The sequence below is a fragment of the Neoarthrinium moseri genome, assembly GCF_022829205.1.
Source record: "Neoarthrinium moseri strain CBS 164.80 chromosome Unknown scaffold4_Wmoseri_CBS_16480, whole genome shotgun sequence".
Lineage (NCBI taxonomy): Eukaryota > Fungi > Ascomycota > Sordariomycetes > Amphisphaeriales > Apiosporaceae > Neoarthrinium > Neoarthrinium moseri.
Window position 1 is genome coordinate 958363 of NW_026055118.1, and position 26171 is coordinate 984533.

At 54.1% G+C, this 26171-nt stretch overlaps 8 protein-coding genes across 8 annotated transcripts; 4 read left to right on the top strand and 4 right to left on the bottom strand.

Moving 5' to 3' along the window:
• Nucleotides 1-174: 174 nt before the first annotated feature.
• On the bottom strand, nucleotides 175-1848 carry JN550_002090 (uncharacterized protein; the record flags this gene model as incomplete). The annotated part of the gene is made up of 1 exon (XM_049313346.1): nucleotides 175-1848. One exon carries the CDS (start codon nucleotides 1846-1848, stop codon nucleotides 175-177), a length of 1674 nt encoding a protein of 557 aa, XP_049176151.1.
• Nucleotides 1849-5184: 3336 nt separating this feature from the next.
• On the top strand, nucleotides 5185-5754 carry JN550_002091 (uncharacterized protein; the record flags this gene model as incomplete). Its single annotated transcript, XM_049313349.1, has 1 exon — nucleotides 5185-5754. The coding sequence occupies one exon, from the start codon at nucleotides 5185-5187 to the stop codon at nucleotides 5752-5754; it is 570 nt and encodes a 189-aa protein (XP_049176152.1).
• Nucleotides 5755-7426: 1672 nt separating this feature from the next.
• On the bottom strand, nucleotides 7427-9124 carry JN550_002092 (uncharacterized protein; the record flags this gene model as incomplete). The annotated part of the gene is made up of 1 exon (XM_049313350.1): nucleotides 7427-9124. One exon carries the CDS (start codon nucleotides 9122-9124, stop codon nucleotides 7427-7429), a length of 1698 nt encoding a protein of 565 aa, XP_049176153.1.
• Nucleotides 9125-12348: 3224 nt separating this feature from the next.
• JN550_002093 (uncharacterized protein) lies at nucleotides 12349-13214 on the top strand (the record flags this gene model as incomplete). The annotated part of the gene is made up of 2 exons (XM_049313351.1): nucleotides 12349-13006; nucleotides 13072-13214. 2 exons carry the CDS (start codon nucleotides 12349-12351, stop codon nucleotides 13212-13214), a joined length of 801 nt encoding a protein of 266 aa, XP_049176154.1.
• An 876-nt stretch (nucleotides 13215-14090) lies between these two features.
• JN550_002094 (uncharacterized protein) lies at nucleotides 14091-14659 on the bottom strand (the record flags this gene model as incomplete). The annotated part of the gene is made up of 2 exons (XM_049313352.1): nucleotides 14091-14549; nucleotides 14657-14659. The coding sequence occupies 2 exons, from the start codon at nucleotides 14657-14659 to the stop codon at nucleotides 14091-14093; spliced, it is 462 nt and encodes a 153-aa protein (XP_049176155.1).
• A 588-nt stretch (nucleotides 14660-15247) lies between these two features.
• JN550_002095 (uncharacterized protein) lies at nucleotides 15248-17212 on the top strand (the record flags this gene model as incomplete). Its single annotated transcript, XM_049313353.1, has 1 exon — nucleotides 15248-17212. The coding sequence occupies one exon, from the start codon at nucleotides 15248-15250 to the stop codon at nucleotides 17210-17212; it is 1965 nt and encodes a 654-aa protein (XP_049176156.1).
• Nucleotides 17213-18166: 954 nt separating this feature from the next.
• JN550_002096 (uncharacterized protein) lies at nucleotides 18167-21907 on the bottom strand (the record flags this gene model as incomplete). Its single annotated transcript, XM_049313354.1, has 4 exons — nucleotides 18167-20662; nucleotides 20732-21395; nucleotides 21638-21797; nucleotides 21856-21907. 4 exons carry the CDS (start codon nucleotides 21905-21907, stop codon nucleotides 18167-18169), a joined length of 3372 nt encoding a protein of 1123 aa, XP_049176157.1.
• A 548-nt stretch (nucleotides 21908-22455) lies between these two features.
• Nucleotides 22456-23112, top strand: JN550_002097 (uncharacterized protein; the record flags this gene model as incomplete). Its single annotated transcript, XM_049313355.1, has 1 exon — nucleotides 22456-23112. One exon carries the CDS (start codon nucleotides 22456-22458, stop codon nucleotides 23110-23112), a length of 657 nt encoding a protein of 218 aa, XP_049176158.1.
• Nucleotides 23113-26171: the final 3059 nt, after the last annotated feature.

Sequence of the window (26171 nt, forward strand, 5' to 3'; positions counted from 1 at the left end):
GCGATGTGATTCTAGTTGTAGTGGCTCGCACATATCGACGTTGAGGTCCTGTAGAATGTCGTGGTTATCCTGACCTGCTGTAGTGAAAACGGAGTGATGCGTAGACGATCGTGGGACAGTCGTTGAGGAAGGATCTGTACTTAACTTAGATTCAAGCACGATACGTGAAGAAAACTAGAAGTACGAACTTGCGCCTCGCGCTGGGGGCTTTAATATTCTACATTGCACCAGGAGGAAATGAGGTTTTGTGTCGCCACTAGTCTCTCCAGGGTAAAACAACATCTGTGTTGGCAGATCGTGACCTCGGGCGGTACGAAGCCGTAGGGTCGATGTGGTCACATCTAACCGCGTGTTCAGCAACGCAGATTGGAATTGTACCCGTTCGCTCTGATCGTTGATATGAGTGCCCAGCATAGTGCCGACCAGGCTTGTTGTCTGGATCCCAAGGGCTGGCTGCGGGTTAGGGAAGACATGCAAGACCAGGCCTGATGTTGACACTTTAAACCATATGTCCCGATCGCCAAAGCCAACGTTTCGGTCAATGACTTGACTGTGGAGAGGGAACATGGTTTGCGGGTATCCAACGAGAACGGCCCATTTGCGAGGATTCTCTTTCCACGTGGCGCCATAGTTTTGGAACAGTAAATACTGGCCATCCTGTCGCCTGAGCCGGAAGTTCAACTCGATCGGGCTGTCAGCAGAAGAACTCTTCAGCCCCCGCAATGCTGCCACGGCATCGGAGGGGTGACAAATGCTTTCTATGCAGGTACCGAGTAACTCATCCGGGCGATAACCTAGCAGTCGGTGTGATGATGATGAGATGAAGACAATGGTTCCTTTGGGGGAAAGCACTTGGACCAAACCACCCGTGTTCTCCAGGAGCATACTATTCCACTCATCAGTGTCGACATGTGACATGAAATCGCTATCTGACATCAAATGTGATAACAGTTGGGAAATCCTTTGGTTCTGCTCCGTTGGGCTCCTGAAGTGAGGCTTTTGGGAATTTTCACCACGATTAGGATTGTCCTGCTTCACTTGCGAATTGCTAGGCTGCATCCTATAATGACCACTGAGCTGCGTTATCATGGCGTCCACGGAATCTGGCAAGTCAAGATTCCTTGCCATGACATTCATGGTATGCGCATCGAGCCGGAAGTTGGCAGGGAGCGATGCTAATGACATGTCGGTTGGAAAGCCGAATATGAAACGAATATCCGGCGTGTCCCAAGAAATAGGGATGATGGTTAGCATGTTCATGAAGACTTCTCCGGTCTTTTTGTAGTTGAGGATGACATGTTGAATTTCCTGACCGGTACGAATCTTCTGCTTGAGTTCGTAGGCTGAGGCACCCATGTTGAACTCGCTCGGGCGGCCAGGGCTAACCTTGCCGGGCGGGGACTGAAGAATACGACAGTTCTTCCCCAGGATATCCTCGCGATCGTATCCCGTCAGTGTCAGCCAGCTATCGGAGACAAAGATAACAGCCTCGTCGAGTCCCGACACATCTGTGACGACGAACGGCCTCGACATGTGTATGGCGTCGAGTGCTATTTGCTGGTTTGGGCGTACCGCAAGCTTGTGTAGGGCGCGGAAAATGTCGAATGGAGTGGTTTCTGTCGGCACGGAAGCGTTTTGGTAGCCATGTTCAAAGCCAGGCTGTCTCCCGGTGCTTGGATTCCTTGGGCCATCGCTGGAGCCATGGCTGGCTTCAGTTGTCGAGTCGTCGCGATGGGATGGAGTTGCTCCAGAGGAGATTGTGAAGCTCGGGCTACTGGCACAAACGCCCGCCCTGTCACTGAGTTGATCAGGGGAACGACTGTCATGCGGCGTGCTCATTCCCTGCATTGCTCCGACGCCTGCTCATTCTTGGTTCAATGCTGCGCCAGCTGCAGATGGCCGCCTTATCTGTATGAGAGCAGGTCTACGGCGAGGCTTCCGGCCCGGGATGATTGTCGGGTTCGAGAGACAAGAGTTTCCAAGGTTGGCGGCCGAGACTTTGGGGACGATCTTGAAGGAATGGTCGAGCCCGACGCAAGGCGTGCAAATGTCAACCGGACCCAGACCAGAAGAATCAGGGTCCAGACCCACCTGCGCTGAACCATGACGTTTGTACTAAACGCAGCCTGGGCAGCGGAGCTCCATTGCTCCAGTGGTCCTGGGCTCTGCTGCTAGGGACCTTGGCAACTAACTAACCGTTTACTATGGCACTGTTACCATACATAGCAATTAGTGGGCGGGAGAAGCGGGGGCGGACCATGGGACCCCTACAGACCCCTAGTCGTGGCCCACTATCAGGTCCCAAGGTGTGCTGGACCGGACAGAGCCCGGAGGAGCCGCAACTCTGTACTATGTGTTAACAATAGCATCTGGGATCACAGAACAGAGGACTGGAGAGTCGGGCACCACAAGTGACACATGGCATCAGGCTCCTGTATGATGACACTATGGGATTTAGAGATCCTATGCCTGTTCATGCACTTGTCCCAATCGCGTCTGTTCTACCCCACACTTCCCCCGGTGCTCAGAAACGGCCAGGGCGGGCAGTCGCCGCTCCGACTCAAGCACACCATCAGGGCCTCCAAGAGTCCAAAGCAAAGGTCTGCCACGGTCCAGACCTTTTGGTGCTGTGCACGCCAGAACCGTATCCCGTAGCACCGTGGCACCGCGTGGCACCCGTTCCTGGGAGAGCCGCCGAGGATCGGTTGGTTACCGTGTGCCGTGCCGCCAACCATCCTTTGGTATTGCTAAGTGGATTCGTCACCCTCTCATACATAATTCTGGCTTTGCGTGCATCTTTCCTGACGTGGCAGTATACGGTACTCGCCCCAGGGCGATTTAGACATGCAAGTATGGGGGGCATGGCCACTGTTTTAGGGCCCAAGTTCTGCGCATATCGAATTATGCGTGGCTCTGGCAGGCCAGTGATACTCGGGTATAATGTGAAATTCACTCTAACCCATGGGGCTGGATGCATCTCTACGTAACTAGCGCCAGGTTCCTCAGTCAGCCGGGTCGATAAGATAAGCTTCCACGAAGACGTCTTCTGTCTCGCCAATTTCAGAGCTGGCGCTCCTGCAGAATGAGCCTCTCGACATAATATCGACAGCAAAACACAGCAGCAACACATACGTCAGCCTCCAGCTCTAGAGCAGAGCATTCTGGAGGCCATGGCCATGTGACGGACTAGAAAACAGCACGTGCCAAGTCGCATGACCAAGGGCCAGGAGGACAGGTAGGCCAACCGAAGTACAGTATAGAAAAGTCTATTAATGCTTGAAAAGTGCCTCAGAGTGTAGGCCTCTCAGCGAAAGCACCACTAGACCGCAGAGGGGCAGGTTATGCTTCTTAGTAAGCTTGATGCGTGGGCATGGTGCCTTGCATGCGGCACTGCTCTATGGTTAGCTTCCATTTGCACCGCCGACACTATACCCTGCAGACTGCAATTGGTATGAGATTTGGGTAAAGCAGTTATATGCAATCACTTTGCTCGTGCTATTGAAGTAAAGGATTTGCGCCCGACTAAGACATGGCCAATTGGTCTTAGGACCGATAGCATTTCGAAGTTGAACATTGCACTGTACTAGGCATGATTGGCTCAGAGCATCGCAAAAGACCACTTTCACTTGGCTTTCCAAGATCTGTAGTTGTACTTCTCAGGGACCGTTCATCCGATTTACCATGATCTAACGCAGGCTCGAAGAATTGCTGTTGAGATCTTCGATGCACTCTTTTGCACGGATTGTGTTTGGAGCATGACACCGATAGGCTGCAGACACCGCCTAGTCTTTACCAAGACTTCTGGGTACGTCCATCATCATGATCAACATCGCGAACGCCGTCTAGGTGAGTTAATTATGCCACGATGATACACATATGGGAGGGCGCTAATCTGGTCTAAGTAATGTGGTATTACCACCGGCCAAAGTGATCATGGGGCATATTGGTAGCTCATATCGAACAACAAGGACGTATAGTCCATTTTGTGCAGAACCGCCCATTCTGACAACATTTGGCCTCGTCGACGCCTCCTCGCTTTGACTCAATTGACACAATCTCTGGGCTGTTGCTCCGTTTGCGGTTCAGGTCCGCTGCCACACCCACCACATGACCAAAGCCCCCATCAACTTCCCTTTCAAGTTCCTAGTGGCCAACATTAGCATTCGCAAGACGCTTTCGATGATGACGAAACAGTGTAATTTCAAGAATAAGTAAAGTAACAGGGTTCGAAAGCAGTGAAGAGCCCGCCGGGAGCATCAATAGGTGGGAGCTCAACGGAAACAAGATTGCCAACAACGGTCAATGTGACAGGCCTATCACGAATCTTTGTGAGCATGTATTCTGAGAAATGCGGCCTTGTTTTCCTTTATTACAAGCGGTCTACATTTTGAGAAACTGCCATGGACAAAAGTAATGTTCAAGGCCGGCATGTTAAGGCCAAGGCCCTTCTCTAGATGACCTTACGCCAAGGAATGCAGCGCTGTCGTCAACAGCTTATCGTGCTGATGAATAGAGGTCCTTGGCTATTGTTGGAGACTGTTTGCCTCGGCATCAGCAATCGAGATTCGTGAGGAGATTTCCGTCACGTTGGGGTTGCTTCTTGCGAACTTTCCGGTGCGTCGAATCCCGCACTCACCGAATCTACACCGAGCTATCCCGCCCAAGGGCGGGTGAATCCGGTGATTAATGCGCCCGCACTTGGCGGCAGATCATTCGTTGACTCAAAGCAAATAAGGTTTCTTAGTGTCACAGGTGGGAACCGGTATAGCACGCCCAGACGACTGGCAGACATAAACCCGGTGCCTCGCCCTGGTTTCTCGCCGCGGGGCGGGGCGTAGTCGATAAGCAGTACCTCCACGTCGGGTCCGGGTAAGATATACGGAAAGGTATCGTAAGCGGGATGCGAGGACTGCCGAGGTGCCGTCATTGGATCTTTGGATCGATGTATTATTCTAGGCTGATTGCACGATGTTGTCGCCCGAGCTCCTACAGAATCACCGAGCAAAGTCCGAACCCCATCATGGCGCGACGGCATTAGACAATCACACAATGCCGACTTACACTGTTCATATAATAGCCACTGCCGATACGTGTATTCCTGATTTAAAACTACCCGTCGCCTACAAAGTTAGCATTCTGTTTAAACAACTACCTCAACCCAACCATTGCGCTTGTCAACTCAGAATGTCATACTCGCTTCATCCCGCTATCGATAACGGCATCAAGGCCGGTCAGTCTGACTTCCCTGGAGGCAAGCTCACATGCCACTGTAGTAGTGACAAGGTGGAGATCACCATAGAGGGCAACGTTCTCCATAACCATGCTTGCGGATGCTCGAAATGCTGGAAACCGGCCAATGCCCTCTTTTCAATCGTTGGTGTCACCCCGAAGGACAACCTGAAGGTGACTGCCAACGAGTCCAAGCTGCAGATCGTTGATGAGAGCGCTGCTATTCAACGTCATGCATGCTCCAAGTGCGGTGTTCACTTGTTTGGCCGCATCGTTCAAGATCATCCCTTCAAAGGTCTGGATTTCGTCCATACCGAACTCAGCGACAAAGCTGGCTGGCAAGAGCCCCAATTCGCTGCCTTCGTCAGCTCCATCATTGAGCAGGGATTCCCTCCGGACAAGGCTTCTGAGGTCCGAGACCGATTTCACAAGCTAGGCCTTGAAACGTATGACGCACTGAGCCCGCCGTTGATGGACGCCATTGCGACTTACAATGCGAAGAAGTCTGGCAAGCTCCCGGCTTAGGAACCCAGGGGAACCAGCACAAACAATGGCGGGCGGAAAAGCATGGATGGGGTGTTATATCTGGAAAATGGGAAAATGAGAAAAAAGTGGTTCATAAAAAAGCCATATCTACGAATTTGCAAGTTTTCTGTTGCCTTCTTGCATCGTTCATCGCGCAGTGCTTCCTCTTGACGCATATAGAATTACCGCTAGTTTACAACGCTTATTTCAACTAGTATGTTCCCAAAAGACTAGAAGTTTACACAGTTGCAAAGCTATATTCATTCTTTCGATGCGTCATTTCCACCATTTCAGAGACCCTCTTCAGATCTCCATTCATCCTTACATATCCTTGCCGCATGTCCTCAAAAAGCCCCATGGCTTTCCCAACCGGGACCAGTAAGCCTTCAAATTTCTCTCCTTGCATGAACATGGTCCCTTCAACGCCATCCATATTTGTCGATTCCAGTAGACACCAATGTTCGGTGTGCAAAATGGCCGAAAATAAGAGCTGGCCAGCCCACCGTAACTCGAGTTCGTCTTTGACGGCGATGGTTTTGTTGCTGTATTCTGCGGGGGAAGAGGAAGCGGACTTCGCCGCTACAGTGATGACTTGCTCAGATCCCACAACGGGTCGTTGATGCGGAGGCAGAGTCTTGGCGTTAATGACAAAGGTGTTCCACGTTGACCATGTGCCAAGATCTATCAGAATGGCCCACACTTTGGCTGGAGGTGCGGCGATGAATACCGACTCTTCAATCAAATGCATTATAGTAATGTGAGATGTTGAGGCTACAGAGTGAAGAACACTCAAATCTCTCGCCGGCCATTCAGGGAAAACTCACGCCTATAAACAAAGGTGGCGACTTGGGCTAGCATTGAAACTCAAGCTACGAGATAGACTGTTGGGACCGAGAAACAGACGAACTCGGTGCGACGGGCCCACTTTGGGCCGCGCGGTGGAACAAGCGTTCCGGCTCTCTTAGTTTACTTAAGTAGACTTGGTGGCGTCGCGACAACTGCCATTAAGTGCATACTATTCATTTCAAAACGACTCGAGTTGTTCTTCTCGAAATCTCGCACACGCGGCACCATGAGCTACTGTAAACTGGTCGGCCTCACGATAGCCCCGAGCCGGCCTAAACGCCTTCAATTGATATACGAATCAACTTATGTAGACTTTCGAGCCTTTTCTCGGTTCGTCTTCAGTCTATACGCATATAACATTACTTGTCATCAATAAGCACAATTATGGATGAAACAAACTTGGATCCAAGGGAAACCTGCAGATGTATCTTGGATGTCGTTAGGTTTAAAGAGCAATGACTATTCTAGCATGATGATGAACCGAGACGTATGTCTCACTTCCTTACATTCAGTCGTGGATCTCGACCAACCGGGTCAACGAGGGAAATCTTGGAAATAGAGAGAAAGGCGTCTGTGCGGCGAGACTACTATTATATTTGCCAGTATCGCTCTTGGGTTTGTTATGACGCTTCCTCGTGGAAGTTATAGTAAGGTGCACAAATTTCAGCCAAATCCTGCCAGGTCGTCTAGGTGGGATGGCACACACGAACATTGACTGCGCTATTTGCCTAATAATAAATTTGCACGATAGACTCAGTCATTCTGTCATATGAATGCAACGTATATATCATGTATCATAAAGGTGAATCTACCAATCTAGCACTCTTCAAAAGACACTCGCCTTGCTCCACTTGCTAGCTGCCCGTATCCTCTTCCCAAAACAGTAAAAGACTATCGGTACGGGAATCATGAGACAGGCAAAGCCAGCAAATATGCTAGTTCCAGGCCCGACCCCGATATTATGGTAGAGGGGTGACACGACGAGCGGAAAAGCTGCTGCAAAGCTGCTCCTCAAGAAGGTGTTGGCAGCGACCGCGCTCGCGGCATACATCTGAAACGTGTCGACCAGGTAATTTAATGCCGCTTGGAAAATGGTGTTGAATCCGGTACCGACTAGATACAGTCCAATAACCGGCACAATCCAATGAACCACACCTGGATCGGCTGTCCAACCGGTGATGAACAGACCTCCAGCGAAGAGGACAGAACCCAACATCATGGGTGGAAGTCGTTTCTCGGGGACTGCGCGGTTGCCAGCCGCATGGTAAGCTCTATTGTAGTAAAGCTGATTAATGATGTTGATGACAGCACCGGACAAAGAACCGAGCATGACTGCTAGGAAGGGCAATTCGGCAAGAAAACTGTTCCAACCCCGAAGCTCCCCGAATATGATAGGGACGGCACCAAGTTGCATGTATAGGATGCCGTAGCAAAAGCTCGCGTATATTGCCACCAAGAAGCAAATCGGTGTGCATAGAAGCTGCACAGGACGAACAAGAAACTTCCTCCCTAGCTCGGCAATGCTGACATCCCACTCCTCAAACTTGGCATGAAGCGCCCAGTTGCCGGTGTCGTGACGTAACCTCCGCGCCTTGTAGACGAGCAGCTTTGGGGGATAAGACTCGTCCACGAAGATGATAGCCATGAATAGAACAAACCCCTGGAGGATACCAGAGATGTACTCGGTCCATCGCCACCCAAGCCACGGCTGAGCCACGACGGCGGCCGAAACGATAGGTCCCAAGGTCGGGCCTCCGACGACCGCCATGGCATATCCAGCCATTGCGATCCCCCGTTGCGCTGGCGAAAACAGGTCTCCAAGGACACCGCCAGTGTTGGTGACGGGCGCGGCGGCAAAGAAGGCGCCGAAAAATCTTGTGATCATGACTGTCTGCAAGTCTTTGGCCACTGCGGTTGCAAAGGAGAAGCAGGTCGCTATGAACATGGGGGCGAGCACGGCGGTCCGGCGTCCGTATACTTCAGAAAGGGGCGCCCAAAGAAGAGGACCCAGGCCAAAGCCAACCAGGAACAGCGACGTGCCCAGCACTGCAACCTGCGAGCCAACATGGAACTCGTCCGCGACCTTCTGCGTTCCGGCTGAGTACGAGGATGATGCCCATGTGGCAGTCATTGTCACCAGGCCGTAGAGCAACGTCGTGGAGACCTTCTTATGCGTATTCCAGTTTAGGGGGTGATACGGGTCATCAGGCCCGTCGAAGTCGACAAGTTCAGCCTCCGTCGTCTTTGCCCGACTTAGAGGGTGTGTAAACCGGGGCACCGACGTTCTTGAACGCAACCTGGCCAGCATAGTATCTGTCCTCGCGATCTCGGGCAGATTGCTCCTTCCGCTGGTGCGAGACGCAGTCTGCTGTAGATCGCCATCACAGCGGCAGTGCCGATGCCCATCATGTTCCTTTTCTGTGTGTATGCCGCCCGAGTTTGATCTCACGGACCGAAGCCCGCTCGACGCAACGGAGGTCAGATCTGATGTTCGGTCCTCGAGAGAGGATGATGACTCTGGCATCTTGACTTGCAGAATCTTTTGTGAAGGCCTGGAAACTGCGGTGGGCTGTAGCTAACCTGTGATGGGACAACGACATCACTTGTCTATGTAAGGCGGCACCATTGCCATCTACACATGGGTCGTGTTTATTGAACCTCGAAAACCGATAAGCCGAGCTCGACAGTATTGTGTTAGTGACGTAACGACGGTCCTAGTTGGAGATAAGTTTCGCGTTCGCGGACTCGCTAGCCGGCACACTACTCGGAGCCGAAGCGGTTGCGGAGCCTACACCGGCCCAAAGATCATGCCAGCTCATTCACTAGTTCTTCATAATCATTTGCAGTGCTGATGCCGTCCAGAAAGCGAAACCGCGAGACTTAGTAAGTGATCCCCCGATGGGTCCGGGTTGCTCGGCTCCACTGTCCCGACAGTCAAGCGCCGCGCGTTGCAGACATTCCGATCCTCGCCGGTGCTGACAAACGTACTAAACCAACTGCGCATGCGGCAGCAAGAATTATTGGAAATATGCGCCGACGTAGATAACGTTGGCATGCCGCTGGCACATCTGCTGAGTGCATATCGTAGCAACAAGCTTGCTTTATAGAGAGTGCGTACCTAGGTGTACTACCTGAACATTCTGTCTTTTTGGACCGGATGACAACTAGTGGCACTGGGTGGACCAGACAGCTCCTCACCCTGAACGTATTCCAAGATTATACTCACGATGCAGTCGATGATAGGAGCATTAAATGGGGCGGTGAGCATTGCGCAGCCAAGACGCTCTCTGTTGCCCCATCATGACACATCTGACTGAGTGTGACTATACAGTGCAGTATATGTCAACAAACCGGCTGCAGCCTTAAAACTGGATTATCGATATGCACACAGAGGTTGCTGGACGACCAGGTACCGATGAGCAACAGTTGTGGTGTCGATAACACCCCGGTCCTCTCTACCATGGTACAGGCCGGTAGGCAGAAATAGAGTTTGATGGCGCCGTGCCAGGCCTTGCTCCTCGAGTACAAGTGTCATCGTACTTATCTTCCATTGCGGGAATGAAGACACAACCTTAAGATCTACAGTACCAACCCGTACCAGTGCTAGACCGGTGAGCCTGGTATGGGTGTAACAAGATTCCTGGCGAGGCTCTTTGTTTCTAGGGGGCAACGTCACCTCCAGCCTCCCAATAATGGTGGTGTCCAAACCTCGCGGCCCGTCGTTGGGAATCAGAAACTTTGTATAAGTTATTCGCTGAAGAGTGCTCTGGTGGTGAGTACGGTGATAAAGCTGCGGGTGCTTTTGGCTATGCTGGTTTAAGCTTTCTCTATGTGCTTCAGTGGCAGTAGGCTGATAAAGTCGATGAAGATCGTGGATGAGTGGCCGTGAGCGTTGCTTTTGAAGCTTGTTAGGTATGTACAATACTCCAGGCCCGCAAAATCGGCAGGGCCATGGTGAGGGCTCCCTTCTTCAGCTGCCAAGGTCCCCAGCCCGGGGAAGTTGCCGAGACCTCCCCTTATGGGACCATGCGGAACTTCTCCACGTCCCCCCAAGGTAGGGCTGGGCACCCACCGACTTCCAATGGCAGTCGACATGCACGACAAGCTCGCAGTTAAGAACATCCAAGACAACCAACCGGAAGAGGTGGTGAGCTAACCTAGAACGTGACGAGACAGGTGGCAAGCCTCTCACGCGAATTCTTCAGCAGATAGCACAGGCCGAGGATTCCTTCACATCTGTAATCGTGGAGAAGAGGCCTGGGGGCAAACGAAGTTCGTGCACCCCACGGTGAAGCTTTCCGACGAAGCCTACTCAGACTGGCGAGCCACTGCGATCCTACACCTTGTGCTGACTTTTGTATTACCTATATAGGTAATGTTGCCAATCACTCATCGGACGTGAAACGAGTCGCGGGCTCCAACGTAGGGTAGTCACTAGATAGACAAGACGCTCATGCAATAATTCACCTGCTCCCAAAGAATCTTGTAACCTCCCCGTGTGCGTGGGATGTGGGATGCAAGAGACCAACCCCTGACCGGGATGTTCTTTGACCTTGAATTTGGTTATCCCGCTTGCTAGAGTAGAGTTGATCCTTGCCCCAAGTGCCAAGTTGTCGTCCCACTACAGATGTCATCACCCACCGCCCGCCTATCCAGGGCCCCTCTCGGGAGGGTGCTCTAGGCTGGTTTAGGGCAAGCGTGCCTGGCATCGATTGGGCCTTGACCACCCTCCTCCAGCGGGTGGTGCCCTGGACGGCCCCAACCCTGCTGGGTGTAGCCAGGCTGCCAGGGTGCCCAGCGCCCGGTAACTCGCCCTCCAGCGTCCCCGGGCCTGCCCAGCGCCAACCTAAGGCTGGCCTGGGGCCCAGAGTCGTCTGGCTTCTGGATCAGTTTCCCTCCAGTTTCCATTCGATCCCATCCATCAGGCTCGAGCGAGCGAGCGAAAGCAGCAGCGAAGCAGAGAAACAAATAGCCACCGGGGACAAACGAATCTGGGCTGAGTTTCTCCGGCCGTAGCCTCAAGCAGCATCCATTCACTCGTGCCATCAGCTACTTCCGTGTTTTCCTGCCCTCTGAACATCCAACTCAGCAGCCCGCGATTAGTCAGTCCCTCGCGCCCGCCCTCCCGCTCTACCTCCCTCCCAGACTGTGAGTGAGTGCACCACACGGGCAGACGGGCTAGCTATCCTTCAAACCAAACCCCAGTCCGGGAGCGACTTGACAACAACCTGAACCACTTGGGATCAGGTGTCACAGCCCCCTTCTCTCTCCAAGCTGCTTGCTAGTCGTGCGGCATCGTCCTGCCCGTGTCATATTTCACGTCCGCAGGGCTGTCTGCATATGAGAAAGACCTGCCTGCACCTACGTAGACTCGCTCCAGCGCCCTCTACGTCCGACCCCACATACTTACTACCCAGGCCCAGGTACTGTGTGCCCATACTCTTGGCTCCCTCAGTCGGCCGGTCGAGGTCGCGGTGTGTTGTTGTAGTACTGTCCGACCCCGGGGCTCCGCTGCGGGTAATCTCAGCACCTTCGCCTGCTGCCGTCGCAATCTATCAATCCATTCAATTCAATCAATCAACCCGAACTCCATACCACCACCTATCTACCCGTACCCATCGCATCCCCCAGACTGTCGTCGCAGCCAATTACCTCTCCGATCTCCGGACTCATCATCACGGAGACCGACCCGGCGGTTTGTCTGTCGTCAATTGAGAGGACCTGACCTCTCCCCGCACAGTGGCAGCCATGGCAGAGACGGGGCGGTCGTCGGGTGGAGACCTGGCTTCGCGTGATGAGCCATCAACAACGACATCGCACCAGACATCCAAAGCCCCCGAAGCCGTGGAGATGGACACTCTGCCGCCCAAGTCCGACAGCAACCCCCAAGACTCTCCTGCTGCCGGTGCAGAAACAACGACATCCGCACACGACGCCGACGCCGACGCCTCCCAAATACCGCCTCCCGATAAGACGGGATCCCTCGGCGCCTCCCAGCCCTCTGCCAGCGATGCCGCAACGCCTGCAGCGCCCTCGGCAAAGGCCATGGGCAAGGCACCCGCCACAGCGTCCGAGCCGGCGGAACAGGACGCCATTGGCCCTGCCGATTCACATCAGGAGCCGGCCAGCTCGGGCGAGCTCGCCGTCGACATTCTCCTGATCCTCCCGCAGACCGGCAACCGGCATCCCTTCCGCATCAATGAAAGGTACCTCAAGAAGCGGAATGTGAACGTCACAGGCGTGACCGAGGATGGAAAGATGGACCCGTTCAGCATCACAGTCTATACGCTGAAGGAGCTGATATTACGGGAGTGGCGAAAGGACTGGGACACCCCCCCAAGGGAGCCCACGAGCATACGTCTGATCAAGATGGGCAAAATGTTGGATGATAAGCTGCCCCTAAACCGTACGTCTTGTCCTGTCTGTTTTCTCCCCCTCCCACAGAGCCCCAGCTGACAATTGCCGACGCAGAATACGATTTTACACCGACTGTCAAGAGTATAGTACACATGACGGTCAAACCTCAGGATATTATCGACGAGGAGGAGGCAAATAAGAGACTCAAGGAGCCTGGGTCCCATACTGGCCGCAGTGGGTGTTGCGTGATCTTATGAGCGTAGAAAACCAGGCCGGGGAGGTCGCCGGAGATACGGCCATGGATTTGTTTTTTCTTCGTTGGAATATCGGCCGGCGTGACGGAGTATTATCTCTTATCTGTGAGCACCATCGCGTGTGCCCTTCTACGGAACGCTCGGGCAGCCCCGGAGCGGGAACGGGAAAGGGCACGGCAGACTTGCTTGCAACTGCCGTCCGTCGTGGCTTACGATCAAGCATTGGCTACATAGCGGGAGCATTTATATGGGCAGTGCGAACCAGTCATTGCGGGAGAAGAAAGTTGCCAGAGCCTTGAGAATGGCTCGTTGGCGTCCCCATGACGAGACAAGAAGGACGCCGGGGGGGAACGGGGTCATCCGCCTGGCTGGCGCAGCGTTTTTTTGTCACTTGTAATTCATAGTCTCTCGGTTCAGGCCTCCAAGGAGAGAAAAGGGTACATGGGAGGCTGTGTATAGCTGGGTATGCATAGAATGCAGTTTTTCGCTGCTATTTTGGACAATACATGTTCTGATATGACCAAGACTCGTCCGTTGGCCGCTGACCCCTAGTGATATGGCCTGGAGGGGATGGCTAGGATGATGAAAGGCCGCGAGCATGGACACAGCAGGATCGTAACGGAACGGTTGCATAGCTTCTTCACAAGTCGTTGTGCGTTAGTAACGCGGCGAACTATTACGCCTCAGTTCGTGATAGTCTATTCATCTGGTCCTGGGTCGTATCGTACATGGACAGACGCAGTCCAGAGCCATAAGTCTTGCCCGTGGCAACCACCGACGCCAACCCGCTTCCGGGGTCATCACCCAGCATACGCTGATCGATCTCCGCCCACCACCGCTGTACTGCTCATCCCAGAGAAACGCCCGGGCGTCCCCCCTCTACATCTTCAGCTTGCGCTCCATCTCGTCGTGGATGCCGACGGCCGACTGCTGCTCCTCGCCGGTGAAGACGTCCTCCCAGTCGACGGCGGCCTCGCGGCCGCGCAGGATGTCGTCGTGGACGCTGGCGGCGCTCTTGCCGCCCGACAGCGCCAGCGGCCGCCACGAGCCGTCGGCGACGATCTTGGCCTCCATGCCGCGGCGGATGGGCTCGGCCATGCCGTACGTCTTGCGCAGCACCTCCATGCGCACCGACGCCTGCGTCGCCTCCCAGGCCTTGAGCCGCGACTCGAGCGGGTGCCGCGACACGGGCACGTCACTGCTGCTGCTGTCGGCACCCGAGGCGGCGCCCAGCCCGTGCCGGAGTGTGTCGTGCAGGCCCGGGGCCGACGGCGCGCCCGCGCTCCGCAGGTGTGTGAACGAGGTCGGGTTGTCGGCGGCGGGGACGATGCGCATAGACTGGGCAGAGGAAGTCAGCATGGGGGCTTTGGTGATGGGTGACGGGTGACGGGAGAGAGGTGGTCTCAAGTCCATAGGCAAAGAGACAGAACAGAGATAAAGCGTACCATTTTGGCTGTGATGTGAATGTGTCGTTGGCTTTGGGTATTGAGGGAGAACTCGGATGAGGTCTATTCTTTGAACGGCACGAAGGAACGAGACTCCGAAGCAGCGGGGGGGGAGGGGATGAAGAGAAGTTCGGAAGAGGGTGTTTGTTCGATGGTGATGTTGAAGCTGCTTGAAGCTCCAGTTGGTGGCCGTACCTACTGCGGTACCTTGGCCACTAAGCAGCGGCTGGGGCCTCGTCAGTGGGTGGGTAGGCTCCGAGCTGGACGCGAACGCCCTGGGAGCCTTGCCTTGGTGGCCTGACCCGCCTGAAGCCCGGCCCAACTGGACCATGTGGTGCCGAGCCCCCAAGCTAAACTCAGCGACCCCTGCTCCCCTGTCCTGGCCTGTTGCATAAGTGCATACGCTAAACCCCGACTATCCCCGCGGTGGGCCGCCGCCCGTCACCGATCACCGGGAGGCTGATTGACACAACCCATGAAGTTCGACTCCCAACTTTCCATAGCTTTGACTCACAGCCATGATTGCAATGTCTGGCACTCGCTTGACTGGTGCTCTGTTCGCGACGGTCAAGGGATGTCTCAATTGACACCATGCCGCCATCATCGACTCGTTTCCCCGTGGTGAGCATTGCCAATGGCACCTTCTACCGCCACCACCCCAATGCATCGTCCATCCACCCCAACCCGCCCCTGTTCAGCAACTTGAACTTCACTCTCCCCTCTGCTGCTGAACCGCCGAGGCATTGGTCCATCATTGGTCCCTCCTTGAGCGGCAAGACGACGTTCCTCCAGCTTCTGAGGGGCCAGCACCTGTGCTTCCCTCCCACGGCTCGGAGCTTTCCATACCTATCATCGGATAGCGTGCCTCTCAAACTGCGGGTCCCCAGCCGGGCCATTCGGTATGTTGGGTTCAGCAACGAGGGCTTGTCCACGGGCCCGACTACAGCTGCATATCTGTCCGCCCGCTATGAGTCCAAACGCGAGACAACAGATTTCTCTCTCCGTGACTTTCTGCTGGGCAACACGGAGCTGAACGCGCTCAAGCGAGACGATGAAGTACCGGATTCTGCCCTCGTGGACCGCGTAGTGAGGGATTTGAAGCTGGTGCAGTTGCTGGATCTCCCAGTGGCATTCCTGAGCAATGGGCAAGGCAGGAGAGCCAGAATTGCGAGAGCTTTGCTCATGGCTCCCGAGGTGCTGCTGCTGGATGAACCCTTCATGGGTCTTGACCCCCCTACAGTCGCTGGCCTCAGTCCGTTGCTTCACGGACTTGCAAGCAAAGCCAGCCCCAGACTTGTCCTGAGTGCCAGGCCGCAAGACCCAATTCCCGATTGGATTACCCACCTGGTCTACCTGCGGAGTGACTGTCAAGTTGGGGCGATTGGCGAGAAGCAGGAAGTTCTAGATAAGCTCAGAGAGTATGTCAAGGGTGTGTGGAATGGCTTGTCAAAGGAGGACGAAAAGCTAGCTGTGCATAACCTTGTGCACTTGGGCAAGTCTCTCACGGCGAACGGCATACAGGGAGAGGCATTGCTGGAAGAAGAAAGCACCTCTGCCGAGGAAACGGATTTGAATCAGGATTCGCGCTCTGCACAAACGATAGGAGCGCCGCTTGTGGAAATGGACGGCTGTCAGGTCCAGTACCGAGGCAAGATCGCCCTGGGAAACTGGACACAAGAAGTCGACGGCGAAGAGAAGACAGGTCTTGTATGGACTGTGCGAAGAGGTGAACGATGGGGCATCTTCGGCCCCAATGGTTCCGGAAAGACGACGATTTTGTCACTGATCTGCTCCGATCACCCCCAGACCTACTCTCTGCCCATCAGGCTCTTCGGTAAGAGCAGGCTTCCGGAGCCGGGTTCTAGTACTCTACCCCTGACAATCTGGGACATCCAGGCCCGTATCGGACACTCAAGCCCAGAGATTCACCAGCTCATTCCCCGCAACCTAACAGTGCGGAAGGTCCTCGAGAACGCGTGGGCTGATACCTTTGGCTCCAAGGCGTTGCTTGATGCTGAAAGTAAGGAGAAAGTAGACGCCGTGCTACGCTGGTTCGCACCCGAGCTCAATCCGGCGCATGCGGCATCGACCGAGTCGGCGCCCGAAAGCGACCTGAAGTGGGCGGACCACTTCATGTTTGGCGAACTGTCCTTCTCCGCCCAGCGCGTCGCCCTTTTCCTGCGCGCCATCATCAAAAACCCGGACATCGTAGTCCTCGACGAGGCCTGCAGCGGCATGGACGACGGCGTGCGGAACCGGTGCCTGCTTTTCCTAGAGCACGGCGAGGCCAAGACGTACGTGACCAAGGAGGACGGGTCCGAGGTCGTGGTCGACAGCGAGGCAGCCAAGTCCGGCTCGGTCAAGGTCGCGGGATTGACGCAGGACCAGGCGTTGATCTGTATCAGTCACGTCCGGGAAGAGATCCCCGACTGTATTCGTGAGTGGCTATGTCTCCCTGAGGCAAACTCGGGTGACGCCGCGCGGTTCGGGAGGTCGAGGGGCCCGCTCGGACGCGACGAGAAGGGGTGGAGGGACATCTGGGGCATGAGTATGTAAAGAGCATTGAAGTGGGCCTAGATAAGATGCATATACTATATAGACCTGATCTGAGGTTCATGATCCCCAGACCTGTTGGATTACCCCCGTCTCACGTGGGAATGCAGACAGCGACAGCCATTTCTTGTTCTCGGCTGGCCCCTAAGGCTTTCGAACATTAAATCTAGCACGAACATTGTCAGCAATTCGATTTTTTAAAAAGGGTGAATCTAAAGTGAAATGCTTGTACCATCTGCATGTCTCCGGAGCCCCAAGGATGACTGCGAGTATCATGAGACCACAAATAACGAGTGGGCCACGGCAGAGGAAAAGGTCAATCGTGTACAGATGTATTGATATTTGTAACCAATGCTATCTTTTCTTTACTCATTACTTCGTGTTTCTCCTTCGCGTATTCCAAAGTCCGAGAGAGTATCCGACCCAAAACCGGAGAGGATGTTACAAAGCGTCTCTGGGCTCCTGTCTCCGACGTCCGGGACTTATGTTTCCTTACGAAAAGAAACAGAAACCAACATAGGTGTCGCGTTTGAAGACGAAATAGGATCGCGCAGCCCAGGGATGGCCATCCATCACCGACAGATAACGCCGCCAACTTCCCAACGTGTACGTACACCGCGAAGACCTGCCGGGCTTCGTTACCGTGACCCGCCTTGGGGTAAGCCTGCTCACCTGCTCAGGGCTATCCAGATATACAAAGAGTCCTCGATGTTCAGAATTTAAGGTGTCCTCTTCGACCAGTAGCCCGCACGAACTGTGGGGTCGTCTGAAGGCACCATCCCCATGATACATAGCGCAAAGACTTTCAGACGTCTTTCGGTAACACTGGTTTTCGTATACGGTAATATTTGCTGCCGACAAATGCCCAGCTCTTTTTCATGACAGGGGAATTTGCAAGCGATTTCATGACTTCTCGCACCACCATCGCAAGTGAAAATCCGACTGCGCGTACGGCTCCTAGGGAGGTACGAAGGATGGGAAATATCGTTGCACGGCGCGATCCAATAACTTGATGCTGACAGGCTTGACATAGAAGTCATCGGCGCCAGCGCCCTCGGCGTCCAGCCTGTCTGATGGGCTGTCTTGGCCAGTCACGATGGCGATGACACTTCTATCCCACTTGTTCTGGTCCTCCAGTATTCGTATCTGCTTGGTGGCATCAATGCCATCGCAGACTGGCATCTGAAGGTCCATCAAGATCAACTCGATTGGAGCATTTTGCCCGGCGGCTGAAGAAGACTGATGCTTGGAGAACAACTCTACGGCTTGCGCACCGTCAGTAGCGCATAGGAACGGTAGTCCTCGCTTCTTGCAATACATCTGCATAATGCGGAGGTTGACCGTGTTGTCATCGACAAGAAGCGCCGTGGGTCTAGGTGTACTTCTGAGTGTCGCAACGATTGGAACCGGAATCCCCGAGTCTTGCGGAGTATTTGTTGCAGGAGAAGTGCCGATGGCCAAGCTTGGGCTAACTGGGATGATTTTGATCGATTGAGCCATGTCATGAGACAAGTTGACCAGCGATCCGATTCCTTTATCTTTACTCAGCCTAGCATCCATGGCCGCAGGGGTAAGTGAGGGCTCATCGCGTTGAATTGGGTGTGTTAGCGACGGTTTGATCTTTACAACGAGCCCATCTGCTTCTTCAAGTGCAGAACTTATGGTCGAGGTCAAGAAAGGTCCACGAACGTAGACTATGTTACTAGGAGTTCCGTCTAGTGGAAACTCGGCTTCCATGACTGGAATTAGACAGAAGGCAACTTGTTCTGGTGGGATCTGTGAAAAGTACGCCCGGCGCTGTTCCAGGGCAGGGACGAAATCCAGAATGGTAAAGCAGTCCTCTGTGCCGTCCGATGGTGCAAAGCCTTGTTCAGTAAGATATCCGCTGAAATGTGTGTATAGAGAGGGGTTCTCGAGACCAGGGGCTTTGTAGTGGAATCTTGAGGGGAGATTCTTGAGTTTCGAGGCTGACTGCTGTGATGTAACAGGCGAGGACACGCTATGCACTTCCCGGAACTCGGCTCTGAAATGGGAGCCTTGTCCAATCCCGGATGACACTAGAGTAACAGAGCCGTGAAGTAGTGCTGCGAATTTGGACGCGAGAGTGAGGCCGAGGCCGGCACCCGTGGAGTGGCTGCCAACCTTTTCGTAGGGTTCAAATATGCGTTGTTGATCATCCGGGTGGATTCCACAGCCAGTGTCCTCAACGTCGACGACAAGCTCCTTGCGGTCTGGTCGTAGTGATGTGGTCACCACTACAACACCCTCTGAGGTGTTATGAATGGCATTGAGAATAAGTGGGAGTACACTGTCCCGGAGTAGACTCAGATCAACCCGAAGATTATCATAATCGGCAGGTACGTGATGCTTGAAGAAAACGGAAGCTTTGTAACGTGTGTCGCCCGAAATCGCCGCTAGCATCTCATTTGCCAATTCAGTCTCGAGTTGGTCGATGGTGTGAACATCATAGTGACGGTCCTTCATGGCAACGTCAGACCACCTGTTCAGAGTAATCATGCTGTTGACGATTGAAATCAGGTCTCGCCCCGCCATTTTGATAGTGTCGAGGTAGATGGAGGGCTGGCCAGACATGGCTGCAGGCGCCGCTTCCAGCATTTTCGAGACCTGGTCGGCGGTTTCGCGCAAGTTGGTTTGCTTTAACTCCTCGGCCAGGAGTTCTGCAGACCCCAGGATGCCATGAATCGGGGTTCGGAGCTGATGCGAGAACCCTCGAAGGAACTTCTCCTTTGCCACCAAAGCTTCTGCTAGAAGGCGCTTTTGCCACGTCTGCGAGAGCATAACCGCACAAGTCTGAACAAACCAGGAATCGATATCATCAAATACCAGCCGCATATCTTTAGACCCCACGACGAGTAGGGATTGACCCGAAATACTGTCGCACGGGGCAGCGATGATGCGTACAACCCGATTACAAGGGAACTCCAGATGGTTCGAGTTCTCAATAAACTCGTCAAGGTAGTCAATGTCTTCCCACAAACCATCTTCAAGGTCTGACGGTGAAATCGGGTCTCGTCCGTCAACTTCGATCTTAGCGGCCTTGGATGACTGGAGGCCGATTACTGCGTCTGGATACGTATCCCGGAGTATCCTGAGGATAGGCTCCTCCGGGGTGGCTCCATCTGTCTGTGCCTGTGCCTGAGCGAGTCGTTCGGTCATCCGATGCCGCTCTCGCTGGCGTCTTGCGCGCGCGCAGTGTATGATGCTGGACACGACCCAATCGGCCAGGTGCGCGAGCGTGCCCTGCTGCGACTTGGTCAAAGGAGGTTGCGCGGTGGCCGAGGCTACACAAAGCGACCCGAGGCCAACGGCGTCGCCAGATTCGTGATGCAAGCGAAGCGGCACACCAGCGTACGCGACAAGACCGCCCGATTCAACATAAGGCGACTCCCGGAATCTCCAGTCCTCCATCATGTCTGGCAATAGAAAGACGCTCTGGCAGGCGAGGGTTGGGTTAGCATAATCTCAGTATAGAGACCAATAACGTGGGACTTGACAACGTACACTAGGAGGCTGAGTCACAGTGTGTGCGCATATGGTTTCACCTCGCGGGAGGATGCTTAGGGGAAGACCAATCGTGGCCAGGCGGATGTAGACATTGACATCAAGAAGGCCGAGGACAACATATTCCCAGCCAGTCGCTTCCTGGGCCAGCAAGACCTTCTCGCGGAGCCCGCAGAGGAACTCGCCCTCGTCGAAGATGTCGCGAGTGTAATACCAGAGCATTGAGAGGCGCAGCCGTTCGTGCTTGGAGAGAAAGGCACGCAGATACTTGTCGGCGAGGCACTGCGTGGGCCTCTCGGGGATCGAGGCGGGCGCATGGTCATCTGCCTTGGGGGGATACAGAGACTCTGCTTGGCCGTCGGACCACGGCGCAAGGGGCTTGTCGAGGTTGTCCCGGTCGAAGATGACAAAGGTCTCGGGACGCTTGGGCGGGGGAGGCGCATTTTTGGCCGACAGGACAGCGGCATCTGCCTTGGGGACGAAGCGCAACCGCCGACCGCTGTTGGAGATCGCCGCCATGGATGTTGAAGTGGAAGGCGAAGCGATTCCAACGAAGGCGGTGGTGTTATTGTCGTCTGGATGGGCGCGAGACCATGGCGAGAAGTACGGGTGGTGGTGCGTGGAAGGTTGAGACCGTGTGGGACCGCTGCCGGGTCTGTATTTTCTGGGCTAGGTAACGTTAAGGTGCACGCCTGCTCCGGCTGGCAGTAAATGCCGTCCAAGAGCCCTGAGCGAACTAGCCTCTTCTCTTTTAATGACTTTGGCACCGACCGGTAGGAGGGCTCCCGGCGACCTGGGACCAGACACACTCAATGCACGGCAAAGCACACAACAAACACAAGTCCGTCTTCCCGTCGTGTATGGAGTATAGGTCCCTGGCTCGCCTGGGGAGGCCCTGTGACGTACCTGTGGCCGTCTCGCGGTCTAGACTCGTCTGGGTCAGGCGAGGTATGGGGCGCGGTGGAGCCCTTTTGGCAGGGTTTGGCAGGGTCTGGCAGGGTCTCAATGCCTAGGTCTCGTCTGCCAATCAAGCCTGTCGACACGCAGATCCTTACCCAGTTGCGGCCTACGAGCTTTTTCTTTCTTGCTGCTCTGGAACGCTGTTCCCGTTGCAGTAGTCCTACAGCCAACACAATAGCTAGAGCCCCGAGGTGCGCATTGCTCCGGCTTCTCCATGGTCGATATTTGCGGGCTGTAAAATCCAACAAGGTCACGGCAGAGTGCGCGGCGAGGGCGAAACTTATACGTCAAGCAGCTTGCGCCCCGGCCGCAATCGCAAGATCGAAATGATCTCCAGTCTCGGCTTAAACTTGCTGTCGCTTACTTCCTTCCTCTCTCCTGCTCAAACATCCAAAGCGGCCCGAAACCCATTATCTAGCGGCGGTCATGGGAGTCAGCAGGACTTGACTTAAGAGTTTGGTGCCAATCTATCTCCCTCAACCTGCGAAAAAGGGCAAGCCGGGTTAACCGTCAATCTTCTTGCCTTAATTGGACTGGATGGTTTTGGGGAAGCCCCCGCACTGTTGGCACTGTTGGCTCTGGCATCTATCCCCGCGGCGCACCCAACGCCGAATGTAAGCCACATCCATGGATGCTGGGACCCGGCGGGATGGCTATCAGATCATCTGCTTTAGCTCCATCTCATGATATAGTGATGCCGTGAGCCACTCCTGCGAAACCACCCTTCGCTTTCCACACATCTGAATAACCCATCGCTGGTTGCAATGGTGGCCTTCCCTCAATTCACCCGTCTCCCTCCTGAGCTGCGCCGCCAAGTCTGGAGGTTCACTGTCCAGCCACGGGAGCTCGTCCTGAACTCATGTCTGGCGGAGAACGGGGAGCTCCAATACTTCGCCAGCGATGACATCCCCGAGCTGGTACCGGCGCCCCTTCACGCATGCAGCGAATCGCGCGCGGCCCTGCAGTCCCTGTACCACAAGGCCTTCCGGTACGGCGCGCGCCCGCGGTTTATCTGGGTCAACTTCGAGGCCGATACCATCCGCACGTCGGATGTGTACGTGCGGCTGTTCGTCGCCGAGTATCGCTACATCCGGCATCTAGTGGTTGAAGCGCGCAACTCCGAGGTCCTACGCCGTGACTACGCCACTCTCGCCCGGCTGCGCGCCCTGCAGTGCCTCACAATCCAGGTCCAGAGCATCATCCAGCATGACTGGTTCGGCTGGTTCGCCCTGCTGGAGGAGTTCCGCTGTTTTGGGACGTGGGCCGAGAGCGTTGAGGTGACCATTATTGACGACTCGGGCGAGGAGTTGGCTTCGCGGAATCTGCCCAGACACAGACTTGAAGCCGGCGAGAGGATGGCCATTGCGGCGATGTATTCGCCGTCCGTTCACTCTGACTGGTTGGAAGCGAGTGACCCGTAGCAGAGGCTCGGCCATGTAATGGAGGGTTCGCCGACGAGGCCAATTACACTATGCTTGCCCTCCGAGTGAAGACCTTCATTACTGAGTTCGACAAGACTGCTCAGCTTTGATACATGGTTCATGCCAGTATTGGCCATTTGGCTACAGATCTGGGCTGTTCAGATGTATTATGGCCAATACCTAGGTGCAGAGTGGATTCTTGAGTGGCTGAAGGCTGCAACACCCGTCAGCTCCCTCATTTGGTGCAACAATGGGTTGGGTAAGCCATTGTCCAAAGTATAGCAATGGCGGTGGAGACCAAGAGTACCTGGCTGAAGCAACATAGGGGACATCGTGATATTAGATCTGTCAGCCAGTTTGCCTTCAATCTCTCTGGTCCTGCCCTCTCCGCGCCTTTCGTTGCCCATTCCTGCCAGATCGCGCAACACTTCATGGTGTGTCGCATCGTCTGCTCACCCCCGCCGTCGCCGCCCCTAAAATCTATGCCGACAAGGGACAGATATGAGGAGCACTGTTTTGGGGTCAACCGCCACGCTGCATCAATACCGACCGCTACCACTGGCTGTAGATCCGCGCGCGTGTGTGCCAGGTTGATCTGCCAACTATAGCTACAAATGGTCCGTTGACAGCTCACGAGTTCGGCCTGTCTTACACGACTTCTCTAGCTGATGTTTGACCGTGCAGGAACTCACTGGTTATTGCTTGATTGACAATGAACTGAAGGCATACCATATGGTTGGCTTTGGCCGTTAGCCCATGCGAACCCCTTGATGGCGAGAAGACTGTATATGCATCAGGTATGGACACAGCGGGAACCGGGGGCAAGTACCCAATATATATCGGTGAAATGCGTTAAGTTGGTGTGAGAAACAGCCTATAGGCATATATTTCAATAAGGACCAAGTTTAAGCTGTTGTGCACAGCCTAGACATCAGGTTTGCGCCACTCACTATTGTAAGTCCGGGTAGGGTGGTGCACTGAGAGAATACACCGGCGACGATAACAGTCATATTGTACAGCGTGAAGTAAGACGGTAACTTCAAAAGAGATACTTACAAATGTTACGAAACTATTGCAAATCGGACCCTATACCTGGTCGGAATGTAGCCCAACCGTGAATGGAGCGTTGTACGGTGTAGCCCGTTACAATAAATTGCTGTTACCAGATAAGGTAAGTCAAAACTAGCTAGCTATAGGGCTTAGGCTCCACCCTAAGTTCCCTTAGAATTGATGATTCTTACACATGCTTTTCACCCCCTATACATCGTACCAGTGTAAATTATCAAAGCTTATGGTAAGAAACATAGATTGTGTACGGTACTCGAGTGCGAGGATACTATCGACCGACCGTGTACAGCTGATGCACAGCTGCCGCGGGCTAACCACCTGTCAAGGGTCACCTCCTGATTTTGTTACGTGTAGCGCAACACCTACTTGTCAAGCACTACCTTCAAGACTGAGAAAGTGGAGTGAGGCGGGCGTGCGACCTTCTTCACTACGACTCTATTATCGACGGACTTTAGTCATGTCTGCAGATGAGCATAGCTTCTCTCACCGCTCCCATACAGAGTGAAAGTAAGAAGATCCATAGTGTGCGCAGCTTCTCCCTATGAACAGGCCGCTCACCGGACCGATCAGGCAGAACCCGGTCCATGATCCAGGGCTTGGTGTTATGTTTCTCCATGCCAAGCAGCAGAGGATTAATAATGCGCTTGCAGTCGATATCCTGCCAGTCTTGTAGCACGCGACAGAGGACATAAGCATTGGGGACCTTCCGAGCGGGAAGCTCCGGCGGGTGCGTGAAGAAGTCATGCGCCTGAAACGGTACCCAGTCCTCCAGACAGTTAACCTCATCAGTTTCTTGGCTCGTTCTTCGTTTGGCGGCTGATCATGAACTATGAAGTGCACATGCGGCACGTGCGGTGCCAATTCCATCTGGAGATGCCCGTTGCCTCCACCAACATCCACCACTGTTGTGTCCCTGCTTAGTGATCCCAAATGGAAAGAATCGAAGAGTGGGGATGATGAGCCAACGTTATAGCGGCTCGAGATACTATATATCGCTGCACTGTATCTCTGTAGCCCTCAGCCCTCTCGCGCGTCTCTTAACTGTGACCATAGGTCTCTGCCTCGACCCGTCGGGTCTGCTGGTTTACAGCGTACACTGACCCTGCCATGCTGTCTGATCGGATTGCATTGGTGGTCTCATAGATCCCTTGATCAAATATCTTACCAAGCCTGGGTTCGATCCATGCGATCGATTCAGGCATTGCGGCGCTCAAAACCCGTGTTGGCCACGTTGCCGTTGGCCGTTTGACGAAACATACCCATGAAGTACCCGAACTTGAGCTGTTTATCAAAAATAGATAGTTTATTCACGCCGACCAGCTTTGCCAATCCAGTAACAGTAACTTCACCGTTCTAAGACACTGCTTCAGCAACACCGAGGGAGTCAAGAGCCTGCAAGACGTCGATCTCAGCTGCTTGCGGTCCAGAGTAAGTATCCAAGATATATGGCCCCAATGGAGGATGGGGAGTATCTGTGTTTGCTCGATAAGTGCTGAGCGAGTGCTCTGGCTGACAGGTTAAGCTTGGGTATCGGACCAATCCCTCCGTCCTGTAAGGGAGAAAGACGGCTAGCGCAGGTGAGAATCTGTCAAGATGTTTTCAAGGGCGTTTGCTAAGTCGTGTTGTTGACGTCCTTTTGGATTGCCTCTCGATTGCCCTTGGTTTGAAAGGAGATGTTCTTCTCCAAAAGTTCCATAACCATCAAGAGTTTTCGGACACCATACTAGCTCTTCTTAGTTACCCTGACCAGCTTACTCACCAAAAACATACCGATGTGGGCTCCCTGACGGTTCTGTTTAGTGAGAAATGGGGTCTTCAGGTTGTTGCGCCAAAATCTGGCAAGTGGGAGTGGGTTCAACCCCGAAAATATCAAGCTGTGATCAACGTTGGGGGACGCTTCGATTTTTCATCGACAAGAAATTATATTCATGCCTACACAGCGTCATCAGAGAAGGACGCGCAAGTAATAAAGGGCACCGATATTCCATTGC